Raw genomic sequence first — 13,045 nt, 5'->3', positions numbered from 1 at the left:
ATGCCATAAAAATGACCAAAAGCACAGTTTATATATCAACATGATATATATCAATAATCAACATAAGCATCATTCAGTGTTGAATTCCAATGTACATCGCAATATTGTTCTCGGTATTGCAAAATATTGCAGTACAGATCCTCAGTCCCAATATCTTCCTCTAGAATAGATTTTAAGGGGCATTGCGGCAATTGACGAGGGCACCCACAGCAACTGCACATGGCCACTGTTCATTTCAAGACATACATACATACTGGACATACATACATGTTAGATTTCCAGAATTCTGTCATTAATAAGGTGTGTTGAGTAGAAGACAGTTAAGTGGAAATGTAGTGCGTCTAAGTGAACTTCAGCTTCCGGTGTCCATTGAAAACAAGATGATAGTAGGAACTCTGTTACCTGGTAAATGCAGTGTGTGTGTGTTTATTAATGGTAAGGTAGAAAAACTGTTCTTTATTTAGATTGGATTGCATGTAAGCTGTAAGATTTCTGTTCCTTCTATGCAAGCACAGATCTGAAAAACAGGACTACCGCTTTTGTATGTAATTAAATCTCTCCTTGGTAGGTATCTTTTACAAAATTAAAGGTACTGTAGACCTCTTATATTCGCATGGTAACTTGCTTACTGTATCTTTTCTGCTTCTTGTTCATAGTCCATCGAGTCACCTCAAACATAATTTTTGAGTCAAAATACAAAAAGTCGTGTCATCTTACTGAAAAAAATATAAATATAAAAATATAAATAAAAAGTAACCACATAGTCAAGATCATTTTTATGTCTGTCTCGTGTATATGACTCTGAATCATGTCTTAGAAAACGTTCTTCTATGTGTGTGCAGACACCTGGACCCATGACATGAGGACCAGGCCTTTTCATCTTAACTGTTTATAATGAATAGCGTTTAGACTTTTGCGTTTTGTCTGGTTGGCATGTGTGCATTTCATTTAAAAGTGTTTAGCATATTGAATAATTCATATCTAAAGAATATTGGATTTTGTTTGAATGGTAAAAAAAAATATATTGTATTATTATTTAAATAAGTAGTGGGGAAATTAAGCTAAACAAGAGGGCGGCAGGTCCGGCCCCAAACAACTCCAAGGGCTGCAAGACCTCCTTTACCGCAATTGTAAGCCAAAATTATACATTTTAATTTAAAAATAGCTATATATTACATTATATAAACATTACATATGTAATAAAGGATTGAAGAGTCAAGTCATCAATATATTACTTCTGGGTGACCTTATTTTTCACCAGCTTTTTGAAGTTTAAAGTAAGGCATATGCAGGCACAGCGCAACTCAGCAGTGAGGTTACAGTCTGTTATGTTTGTTGTTTTTGATGTTTCCCATCGCAGAGAAAGTTTGTTCGCATGTATGGGTTGAACCAAAAATTGACAAGAGCTTTGCAGCACAAAGGCAGAGAATATGGCCTGGAAAGATTTGCCATAGTTGGGCAATACCCTCTTTCTTCAGCTGGTTGAGGTCTTCATCCAGTGTACGCATGTGAAGTTTTTCTTGTCAAGCCCAAGCCTCTGGCACACGTTTCCACTGTTAGCAAAGTCAAATCCAAACGGGTTTGTAATCAATGACACGAATGGCTTCAGCTCATACAGTGATGAAAACCATTTTTCAAAACGCTCCTCCAGTCTAGAACGGATGCATCGTACTCCGTCATGCCGGCATCAGAGCAGTTCCTTGCTTCTTTCAGATGGGGGGGGGATGTGTGAAATTGTGAGACTGCAGCATAGCTGACATTAACTGTAACTGTAGCATGAATTTCCTGACTCTGGCAATCAGGGTAGGTAGGAAGTGATTTTTCCACAAGTTTAGCTTGTTGAGATGACTAGAGAGATCGGTGAGAAATGCCAAATCCAGCACCCTCTGTTCGTTCTGTTCATCGTCAAGCCCAGCCTCTGCATGAGAACACTGAACAAGAAACTGAGAGACTGATGGCAGTAGTGCAGTGAGACGTTCCAGTACCTTTCCCCTGCTAAGTCAATGTACTTCAGCATGTAATGAGGTCCCCATATTCAATATCCAGTTGATTCAGAAGTTCGATAAACTGCCGGTAGTGCAATAGTCATGCTTCTATAAAATGAACAATATGCACCACTTTGCACATCACAGCCTTGTCTAGCTTTGCACAGAGTGGCTCCTAGTGGATTATGCAATGCACCCTGAACAAGTTAGGTGTGTGCGATCTCAACAGTGTCACAAATACAAGATTTACTCTGACCATAGAAGGACAGCCATCTGCTATGACAGAAACTAGTTTCTCTATTGACAAAGCATGCGATCCAAGAAAAATCTAAAATGCTTTTAAAAAGTCAATCCCTTGTGTATGCTTGTGTAATCCTGCCAGGTCCAGAAATCCACATGCAAAGCTGAGCAACATCGCTGTTGTCATTCAACTCATCCAGAGCTACACTAAATGCCTCACTTTAACGAAGTATGTAAAAAAGTAATAAATAAAATAATAATAAAAGTATGGCCAGTTCGTCTGAAATACCATTGTCTCAGCGACAAACTGTGTCTGCTGAGTTACAGGCTTTTTGTACATCCTGAGAATCTTTTGGTTTTTGAACTCCTCAAATAAAATCCCAGAAGACTCGATAGAGCACTCTTATTAATTCTCCCTCCGAGGAAGGCTTTGCATTTTTTGCAAGCAACCAAGCAATGAAATAGCTTGCCAAAGTCACCACATCTCTTTGTGCTACGCCACTTAAGCACTTTCTGTTTTGAAGCACGGCTGCTCTTAAGCACTGCAAGCTGCCGAGTACACTGAGGCAGATCTTTGCTTTGTAGGCACAATGGCAAGTTTCTGAATATTGAACCATTTTGAAAATGACAGAGCCTCCTTGCAGATGAGGCAAAATGGCTTCCCCTAGTGGTCCGTAACAAAAATATTCAACCCCCAGCTCTCTTGAAGAGTCCAATCCTGTCTTCATTGCCAGTCTTTCACTTTTTGACACTTCCTTCACCACTTTTTTGATAGCAGATTAACTATTATTCTCATGTAATAGTCTGTTTTTTTAAGATTTGTCTGCAACATGATTTCTCAAAGTAGGTTGTACAGGCATACTTGGCATTTTCAATCTCGTTTCAAAGCTATTCTTGAAGGCTGTTGTATACAGCTGAAAAGCTACAGTAACTTAATTTCGGCTTTTTTGTAACCCTAATTTTTCAGTTTTTTTTTTTTTTTCCACTTTGGAATAAACCTTGTTCATTCAACTTTTGGGTCTGTACTGCAAATGAAGGTTTAATGGGAAAATGTGCCACAAAATGTGTTCTAAACAGCTCAAATAAAGGTAATTTACACATTAAACAAGGTCAGTTTTAAATATTTATTTTGCCAGTGGTCATATGCCATTCTGTTCAAGCACTGGATACAATGTTTTATTATTCATGCGCCTCTAACAAACTGTAACACTAGACACTGGCAAAGATGTTAATGATGCTTCTTGTTCTGCTATAGTGAGTTTAGAATGTAGTCATGGTTTGTTGTTATGGCAACTACTGTAGCTACAAAACTGAATCCATTCTTGTGTAAAACCTGATGGATTGATTTAATTAAAGGCACAATGGTGCAGGCTATGTTTTCTGTTTGTCGGGAGAGTTTTTACCGGTAGACCTAACGCTTTGATCAAGTAATCGAACACTTATGACAACATACATTAGAAATGCTACAAAATTCATAAACTTGAGCACAAAAAAAACATTATGCCTTTTAAATCATGTAGTAAGTGCTTTTCTGGAATTCGTTTCTTTCGGGGAAAATTGTACACGTTCATGTTTTAGGGTTTAAATCCAACTGAACTGTGCCAAATTCTGTGCTGTTTTTCTTGAATGTGCTGTAGATCTGTCTGTGCACAGTGCAGCAGGTTAAATCCATGTCTCCAGTGAAAACTGCTTAACAGGCATACTGGCCATCTGATCACTTCCTTACAACCAATTTTAGCTAAAATGTTTTTTGTGTTAGCTCAAAATATAAAGTCCAATGAGTGTGTACAGTAATCTGTTACTGGAGATTGATGCAACATGAATTTCTTATTGATTTGTTTTGTGTGTATTGTTTAAAGGCAGTACGGTGATAGGTTGGTTTTTAATGTGTCTGTCTTAGAGCTTTGGCAGTTATTCTTTTTTGTTTCAAGTGTGCGTGTGTTGAGTCTGTGACCATCTTAAAGCTGCAGTGTCCCACCGTCATGTATTGTAATGTTTTTAAATTTACCCCAAAAATGGCAATGGTGCTTTTAAAAGTTAACAAGATTGCAGAATGTGATCTTTTTAATAATAAATTAATAAATTATTTATTTTGGCAATTTTGTTTTTGCAAACTCCAGAAACTGTTTACTTACTGCAGTCTACTGAGTTTGTGTAATTCTTAAAGATAGCGGTCAAGAATCATGTACATGAGAATAAAATCTTGCTTCACTTAAAATATCCAGCACTACTTTTGTTTATTTATTTGAATTAGAATCACTCAGAATGTGGCTCATAGCGACTCCAGGCCAGGCGGAGCCAGCAGCGACTCCAGGCCAGGCGGAGCCGGCAGCGACCCCAGGCGATTCCTTCTCTCTCTGGCGGTGGTGGAGACAGAGGCAGCTCCTGCTGCTCTGCTCCAGGTGGCGAAGGCGGCAGGGGCTCCTCCCCATCTGGCTGCAGTGGGGTTACCAGCAGGCATGCTCCTTCTGCTGGTGGAGATGGGCACAGCAGGTCTTCTGCTGTGGGTGGTGGAGGCGGAACCAGCAGGCATGCTCCCTCTGCTGGTGGAGGTGGGAGAGGCAAAAGGTCCTCCCTTGGCGGTGGAGGCAGAACCAGCACATATTTTCCCTCTGCTGGTGGTGATGGGAGCGGCATGCAATCCTTGCGTGGCAGTGGAGGCGGAAACAGCAGGTAATCTCCCTCTGCTGGTGGAGGCGGAAACAGCAGGTAATCTCCCTCTGCTTGTGCCTTGGGCCCTAGACCTGTAGGCTTCCCCTTCTTGGGCGGTGGATGCTTGGCCTTCTCCCTGTTGGGGGATCTAGGTCATCTTCTGCAAGGCTTCCATTAGCCCTGGATATCCTCTTGCGATTGCCTTCTGTTGGACTTCTGGCTTTAGCCTGATGAAGACAAAGAGGATATCCAGGGTGCTGTCCCCCAGCAGATGTCTCCCTTCTGTTCTTAGCCACAACGGGGCACTGGGGTCCCTCAGCCAGCTCTCGTAACTCTCCATTTCTTTTTGGAGAGGTGGCCCTTCCTTTCCCTTCAGGACACCACCTTCTCCCTTGTAGTGCCTCACTGTGGTAAGTACAGGCATGATACACTTTTCACCGTCCTCTTTCCACACACACAAAAAAAAAAAAAAAAAATCCTTTTCAAACAATATTGCATCTGTTGTCCTGCTGTAGCCTGAGTCCAGGAGGCGCTGCAATCTCACGCTGGACACCATGTGACTTCAGGCCAGATGCAGGAACCAAAACAAACAGACAGTACTGCAGGGCAAAAAGACACGGCGTGCGCCATTTATTTAAACAAAAATAAAATATATATTTAAACACAAAAACACTTGCTCGCGGAGCAAAATAAAGGTTTAAACAAAAACAAATCGTGAACACAATAATACAACCATGAGCAATCACCTTCACTGTGCCTATATTTTGGTTTAGTTTTCCTCTCTCCTCTCGCTCTTCCGTACTCTCCACTGTACACTCACCTCTTGCAGCCAGAGCTGCCGTTCTTTTATATCATGGCTGAGGGGTTAACTGGCCATTAATTCTTTCATTACTCCGCGGTCATTATGCGTGTCTGCCAGCTAATTCAATAATGACTAGCTGACAGTCACGTATTCACACAAGGTATTTTAATGTGGATGGGGCTTCCCATCCACGCAGCCAAACAAAACCTACGACTACGCCATCACATATTTTTAAACAAATACAAATAAACAATAACACGGCTTTTGCCGTCATTTAAATACAATAAATCATAACAATAATAATAATATAACAAAACAAATAATAAACTGCACAGGGGCGGAGGGGTACCCCTTTCTAAAAATAAATAAACACATGTTTATTTATGCTCCTTGCCCTGCTACAGGCACATACATGATGCTGTTTACATTTTAATTAGTGAGCAGATAGGTTGAGCGCAAGTCATGTGATTTTGTAAAACTGCCACGTGCTCAGTGGTCGTTATTTGAGTTGTTAAAATTGCCAAAATGAATCTGTATAAATAGCCATTTGAAAAAAAAAGATAATTTTAACCCTTTGCAGTCCATTTATTCAGCGCATGTCAGGCACATCGGGTCCAATTTATTTTCACATGCGCTGTTTAAAATATATATATATATATATATATATATATATATATATATATATATATATATATATATATATATATATATATATATATATATATATATATATATATATATATATATATATATATATATATATATATATATATATTTTCAGAGTAAAACAGGTTTAAAAGGCATTGAATTGCAAAAGGACACTCAATATTGTATCTACAGCCAAGCGCCACCCCTTGTTCGCTGTATTTTTCACATACCTCTTTAAAGACCTGCATACTGATAAATCCTCTCCTGATCCCTCGTTTTATCATCAAACTCCTCAATAATGCAATCCAAGTCATTATGTTATTACTATAACATCTCAAAACTCTGCAAATGTCTGTGAAATTCTTTGAGCACAGGATGCAGAAGCAGCTATCTCCTTTGTTTATGTCCGTGTTAACTCTGTAGTGCATGGGGCTATGAGATATGCCACTTTTTTTTTTTTTTTCGGCTTCATTCGGCTCCTATCGGTCTCACTTGGCCATTTGAAAGGTTTTCTCAACTTTTTCCAGAGTCTCACTTGGCCATTTGAAAGGTTTTCTCAACTTTTTCCAGAGAAAAAACAACTAAAGACCTGTGCTTTACTTCTTTTTGATCGCATCAGGTTAATTAACGCAAGAACAGTGAAAGATACGACCACGTCCCGCTTGAGTAATGAAGATCGCCTAGTTGTTATCGGCGTGATTGAAGGCGGCCGGTCCGTGACAGAAGTTGCCTGGAGAATGAGATGTTCTGCTTCAACAGTCAGCAGACTAGTCCAGAGAAATCAGGAAACTGGCTCAATGAGGGACAGGCCACGTCCTGGAAGGCAGAAAAGCGGCCAGGATTGTGTTAATGCTCAGGGAGGTCATACCCGAAACTAACTTTGTAATGGTTTCATTTTGACAGTGTGTCACGTTTCTTACTGAAAATTTATCATGATTTCTTTTGATCTGTGTGTTTTGATACCTCTGATTTGATTAAATCCATTAGACCTGAGTGTTGCATTTCTGTTCTGTCAGTCCTGGACGGCAATCCTGGGTCTGGGCCTTGTGGGACCACTGCCCCCCCTCCACACAGTGGGGCAGAGGCTAGCTAGTACAGCTCCAACTCTGGGCTCCTCTGACGGCACAAGGTACTTTCTCGCTGGTAGTGCAAGACAGTCTCTTCCGGGCAGTGGGAGGTATTCTTCTCTCACTGGCGGCAGCGCGGCGTGCTGTCACTGGCAGTGTAAGGCACTTCCCTTGGGCTACGCAGGACACTGTTTCCCGGGTGATACAGGACACTGTCAGACAGCAGTTGTGGAGCGGAGCTCTCTGGTGGAATCTGGCGTGGGGTTCCTTTTTCAGGCGGTAGCAATGGGCACTCTGGTGATGCTGGGCTCTCTCTCTCTGGGGCTCTGGCACTGGCAGCATGACGCTCCATCCTTAGCAACAGTGGATACTGTCCCTCTGGCGGCGCAGGACTGCCAGCAAATGCACTCTCTCCGGCAGCAACTCGTCAACACCCTGGATGACCTCATCCCACGCCCTCTCTGAGCACCGCGGCTTCTCCTGGCGCCACACCCCCAGCTGTGCTCTTCATCCGGTGCGGGCCGCTCTGATTCAGCCGGTGGTAGGAAGACAAATGGGAAAGAAAGAGCTGCTGAAATGTAAATGGGTATCTCCCTGTCTCCATTTTGTCATGTATGTGTTTTTAAACTAGTATTTTAAAAGGCATTGGGGTTTGAGAAGCACTGGAGACGGGCTGTATTTGTTTTATAGTAATTCTGTGTTAATTAAAATAATAACTAAATGGGCAGTGCAAACCGCTTGCCATGACTGTGTATTCTAGATCTGATGATGTTCCTTTTTTGTTCAGCGGGGACCACAAATAACTTTGCTCTCATCGACCAGTATAAAGAATGGAAACTACTTTCTTGTGCCAATAGGGACCACAATGAGCGTTACACTAACAGGAAACCAAAAATTGTCAGAGCTCCAGCTCAAAATCTCAGAATGAGAATGATAAAGATGGAATGTAGCTCAAATTCTATCTAGAAAAATCTAGAATTCTCAGCTGGCTGACTTCATCTTCAACCAAATGTTGGTTAATAAAGTGCTGTTTGTCTTGCTGTTGGTGTCTATTTGAAATTTCTGCTCCTTTCACTGACCACGATGGTCTTGAAGTCACACACAACAGAGTCCTCTAAACAATTCATTGGTTATTGGACCATATGCAATGAGGTGTACCAAAGATATTGATATGGTTTGCACAAGAGACATTGCTAGTGTAGCCACTTGGAACAATTTCAGTACATGTACCATTTCTTACCTGTTTTTCCAGTCTATGTTTTTCAGTTCTAGCACCCTAGCATCTGTGCTTTTGATAATCTATCGATCACTCAAAATTATGTTTACTGGCCATCTCTGTTCAACTAGCTGTTCAAACATTGCATATGCTATTCCGTCGAGTGGCAGTGCTGGTGTAGAGAACATATAGGTGTCCCAAACTGCTTCCATGTTTGTTTAGTACTAATATTCTCAACATCTTTTTTCTTTGTATCAAGCTTTTCTTTGTTAGATGTTGTTTCCTAGGTCATGATTAGTATTGGGAGATCCATTTGCACTCTGGGGATTCATTGTAGAGCAGGTAATACAAGTGAAAATTCTCCTTCATGCTGTATTGTGAATTCCTTCCTTGGTTGGTGGAGAAGCAGCTTTTATGTACTTTTTGCAATTATTATTATTATTATTATTATTATTATTATTATTATTATTATTTAAAACATCTGCAGCATTTGACAAAGTGGACCCTTCATTGTTGTTTAGTCTTTAGATAGGTTTCCCCATCAAACTTGCAACTCTTTGTACACTTTCATTTTGAATCCTAAGGTCCCTTGAACAGGTAGATAACTAGTTACCCATGAAAAACAAAACCTATTGGTGCCTTAAAATGACATCACTGTTGTTCTTATGTAGAACCACAGTCACCACCGCTTAGAACAGGCACGTTTGTGTTAATGCGATTCATCCGCAGTAAGTGATGGACGGTATAAACACCCACACAACAACCTGGCATTCAAAATGTCCCCCAATCACCAGTACAGTAATCAAAACAAACACGTGTGTGTGAGGTTAAAAATCTTTATTAAGACCCTCCTTACACTAATAAAAAGGATATATTAAAACATATGAATGTAATATTTACAGTAATCCGTTACATATCTGCCTGCGATGGGACCAGAGTAAGGGTGGATATGTAAAAAGGTGGATAAATGAGTCATGTTTTAAATACCGCTACACTCAGCTGTAACAATTACTGTACTATGTTATTGTTTTGCGATTCGTCTTTTATTAGGGAGCTACCCGAAGTTCCTTGTTTAGAAAGGTACAGCTTGTGACAGAGGAGCTGTCTACCATTTGGGTTCCCCTCATTGGTCCAACACTCCCTATCTCTGGCTGCCCTTGTCAGACCTGCTCCCACCCCCCTCAGTGACGCACTCACACACTGGCTGTCTTTCAGCTCTAGTCACACATGCACCAAAACGCACAGAACGCTAACAGATCTGAACAAGAATAACAGAGCTTACAAACACACATTATTTACAGAGCACTCCCATGCCCTTCCCCAGTCCATAATCAGGTCCATTCCTTGTCCCCAGGTTTTTGAAGCAGTGCTGCATTGTTTGCTGACTGACAGAGTTCTAAGCATGCTTTAGCAAGCAGACAGGATCTAACAAAGACATTATATTTACACTGAATTTTCGTGCTGTTGCTCATTGCTTTTCTCTTTTCAGCCATGCTTGTTGCAGTCAGTGCTGTTTTTTCAAACTGTAAATAAATCTGACACTGCGTACAGGGATTAAATAGCCAAAGTACAGTACAGGAGTAATCGCTCAGGATCGAGGTGCAAACAGCTGATTGATCGATCTGTCAGGCTTTTACTACAGTAAAGTGCTGCCTTTTTATTGAAATCTGTGAATGGCAAGATAACAAGGTGAAAACAGCTGATTGGTAGATTAGTAAGAGCGATTACTACAGTATAAAAGCAGTATGTTTGTTATTTAAATCTAAACAGATGAGTTTGCCCGAAATATAAACCATGCTTAACACGCAATAAACGATGCCTTTGATGTTGAAATCAATGGGAATGGCAAACGGTAAACTGTTTGTCCGATATAAATAGCTGCCCAAAATAACTCTGTACGGTGTAAGTGGTGGAGACCTGTATCTATTTAACTTGCTGTGTAACCACAGTTCTTCCCTTGATCTATGCTACTATATAATAGAGATATTCATTCTGAAATGTGGGGGGAATAATGCAGCGTTCCTTTATCTTTATAACAAATGGTCCTATTTTAAACATCCAAACACTGATGATATTTACTGTAGATCTGCCACTGTATTTAGGTAAATTGAATAGACCCATAATGCTTTTTTTACATTGTATAGGTATGGCATCCGTCCTGAAAATGTGATCATATATGGCCAGAGTATAGGAACAGTACCATCGGTGGACCTCGCTGCACGATATGAGAGTGCAGCTGTCATTCTGCATTCTCCCCTGACGTCCGGAATGCGGGTAGCTTTTCCAGAAACAAGGAAGACTTACTGTTTTGACGCATTTCCAAAGTAAGTATGTGCCTATCATGCATTTGTGGGCAGTCTCTAAACTAAATAATGTTTTTTTATGCTGAATGCCTGTACATGTGCAAAAACTGTTTATTGGTTCTGTTGCCGGTAGGCACCCAATAAATTGTGCCAGTTGAGTCATGCTTGCTGTTAGCAGCCTGGATAATTGTATTTGCCCAGAAAGATTTTGGTGACATCTATTAATAATAATAATAATAATAATAATAATATAATAATAACAATAATAATAATAGAGATTGCTCACTCAGTAGCAGTTGGCTTCAGTTCTTGGAATTTGTGTCTCTTTCAGACACATTTCTAATTATTTAGATCGAATGTAATTTAAAATCAACACTTATATATGTTGCAGTTGCAATATATATTTACACATAAAATTGTTACCTTTCAACGTCTTTATACACTGACCAGAACACCTGAAAAACGAAGCTAAATTTCAAATCTCAATTCTGCTTTTTAATCCTTTTTTCATTGTTTTTTCCCCCTCTTCCTGTGAATAGTTTACCAATTTTACCTTGTCCTTTCTTCTACCACTGTACTACTTAATCTTTAGTGCTGCTTGTCATTTTTTCTGTTGCTGCCTTTTGTTTTTCCTGTAGCCAGACGCTGTGCATACCTTCCTTTTGCATAGACTAGGCCACTGTCCTTCACCACGGGTTTAATAAAAGCCTTGTCCTTCACAAAGAGCAGCACATGTTTGTATTTTAAACCACATAAAAATGTACCCACTCAAGATCTCATTACAGAAATGTTAAATGGTTGTACAATGCAGATACATTAATAATGACTGCTTTTGCAAATAGTATCATAAAAGAGAAAAAACGTATATCCAAATGCCATGTGTCAGTAGACATTTATTTATGCATTTATGTAGGCTCTTCTATTTATTCATTGATATTCTAAAATGCATGGGCAGTATCCTGAAGTCTGACAATGCTATAATTCTCTTTTGCTGTTTTTTTGCAGCATTGACAAAATTTCTAAGATTACCTCTCCAGTGTTGATTATCCACGGAACAGAAGATGAAGTTATAGATTTCTCACATGGACTAGCACTATATGACCGCTGTCAAAGACCAGTGGAGCCATTATGGGTGGAAGGAGCTGGCCATAATGACGTGGAGCTTTATGGACAGTACCTTGCAAGATTAAAACAGTTTATTGCACATGAGCTGGTGAATTTGTAAAAAAAAAAAAAAAAAATATAAATATATATATATATATATATATATATATATTAATTGAAAAAGGGGACTTCAGATGTCCTATAACTGTGAATTTATTTTGTTTTAATTGCTGTTTTTTGTCATTTATGGAGTGCATGTGGTAAACATGATGTAAACTTGAGGGTTTATTTGAAAATCATGTTTGCTGCCTTTTTGAAGGAATGTTTGCAAACATCAGTAATGGTTGAAAAAATCTAGAATACTATCATGCAGTCGGTCTGTCACTAGTTTCTGTACTTAGTTCATTATGGTTAAACAATTGTTGTTTTCATTTTTATAATACTTAACTGTATGTGTACTACATAACATTTATAAAGTACGGTAGAAATTATAATGTCAATTCAGAAAATTGCTGTGCAAGTGTTGCCAAATGTTCAGCATATCGGAAGCAAGTTTATACGGAAACATTTTTAAACATCTCATGTAAGCTGATTTTTTTTTTTAATATTTTGTTTAACTATATACAATAATAAAAATAATAATTCAATCAGCTTACAGTTTACTTTCATTTCTCAGACCACTTAAATACTGGATGAATTTAAAAAAAAAATCTAACATTAAGATAAATATATTACTTTTTTTTTTTTTTTTAATTAGGAAATAAGTGAAGAAGAGAATTCAATCTCCAAGAGTCGACGATAAAGAAGGTAGTTTTATTCAAGCAGGTATCTGGAGAGACAATATGTTGATAATATGTCGTAGGCGGTCTGCTATTGCTTCTCTGACACTTAGTTACAAGGTGCAGCTTTTTATAGTAATGCACAAACAAGACAAAATAGTGTGTCCTTGCAGCAGAATGTATAGTCATCTTTAAAGGAAACAAAGTATCACGAGATGTTCTCGGCACACAGCCAAAGTGTGATGTTCT

General features: G+C 39.3%; 1 protein-coding gene across 1 annotated transcript in view; it reads left to right on the top strand.

Moving 5' to 3' along the window:
• The window catches only part of LOC121299118 (alpha/beta hydrolase domain-containing protein 17B-like), a 29,921-nt gene extending 17,747 nt beyond the window's left edge, over positions 1 to 12,174 (top strand). Inside the window, exons 3-4 of the mRNA XM_041226674.1 lie at positions 10,755 to 10,934; positions 11,919 to 12,174. Coding sequence (XP_041082608.1) covers positions 10,755 to 10,934; positions 11,919 to 12,138 — 400 coding nt within the window. The 3' untranslated portion in view covers positions 12,139 to 12,174. The remainder of the gene's footprint in view (positions 1 to 10,754; positions 10,935 to 11,918) is intronic.
• Positions 12,175 to 13,045: the final 871 nt, after the last annotated feature.

This window comes from Polyodon spathula, chromosome 2 (assembly GCF_017654505.1).
Source record: "Polyodon spathula isolate WHYD16114869_AA chromosome 2, ASM1765450v1, whole genome shotgun sequence".
NCBI lineage: Eukaryota > Metazoa > Chordata > Actinopteri > Acipenseriformes > Polyodontidae > Polyodon > Polyodon spathula.
This window is presented reverse-complemented; position numbering and strand designations above follow the sequence as displayed.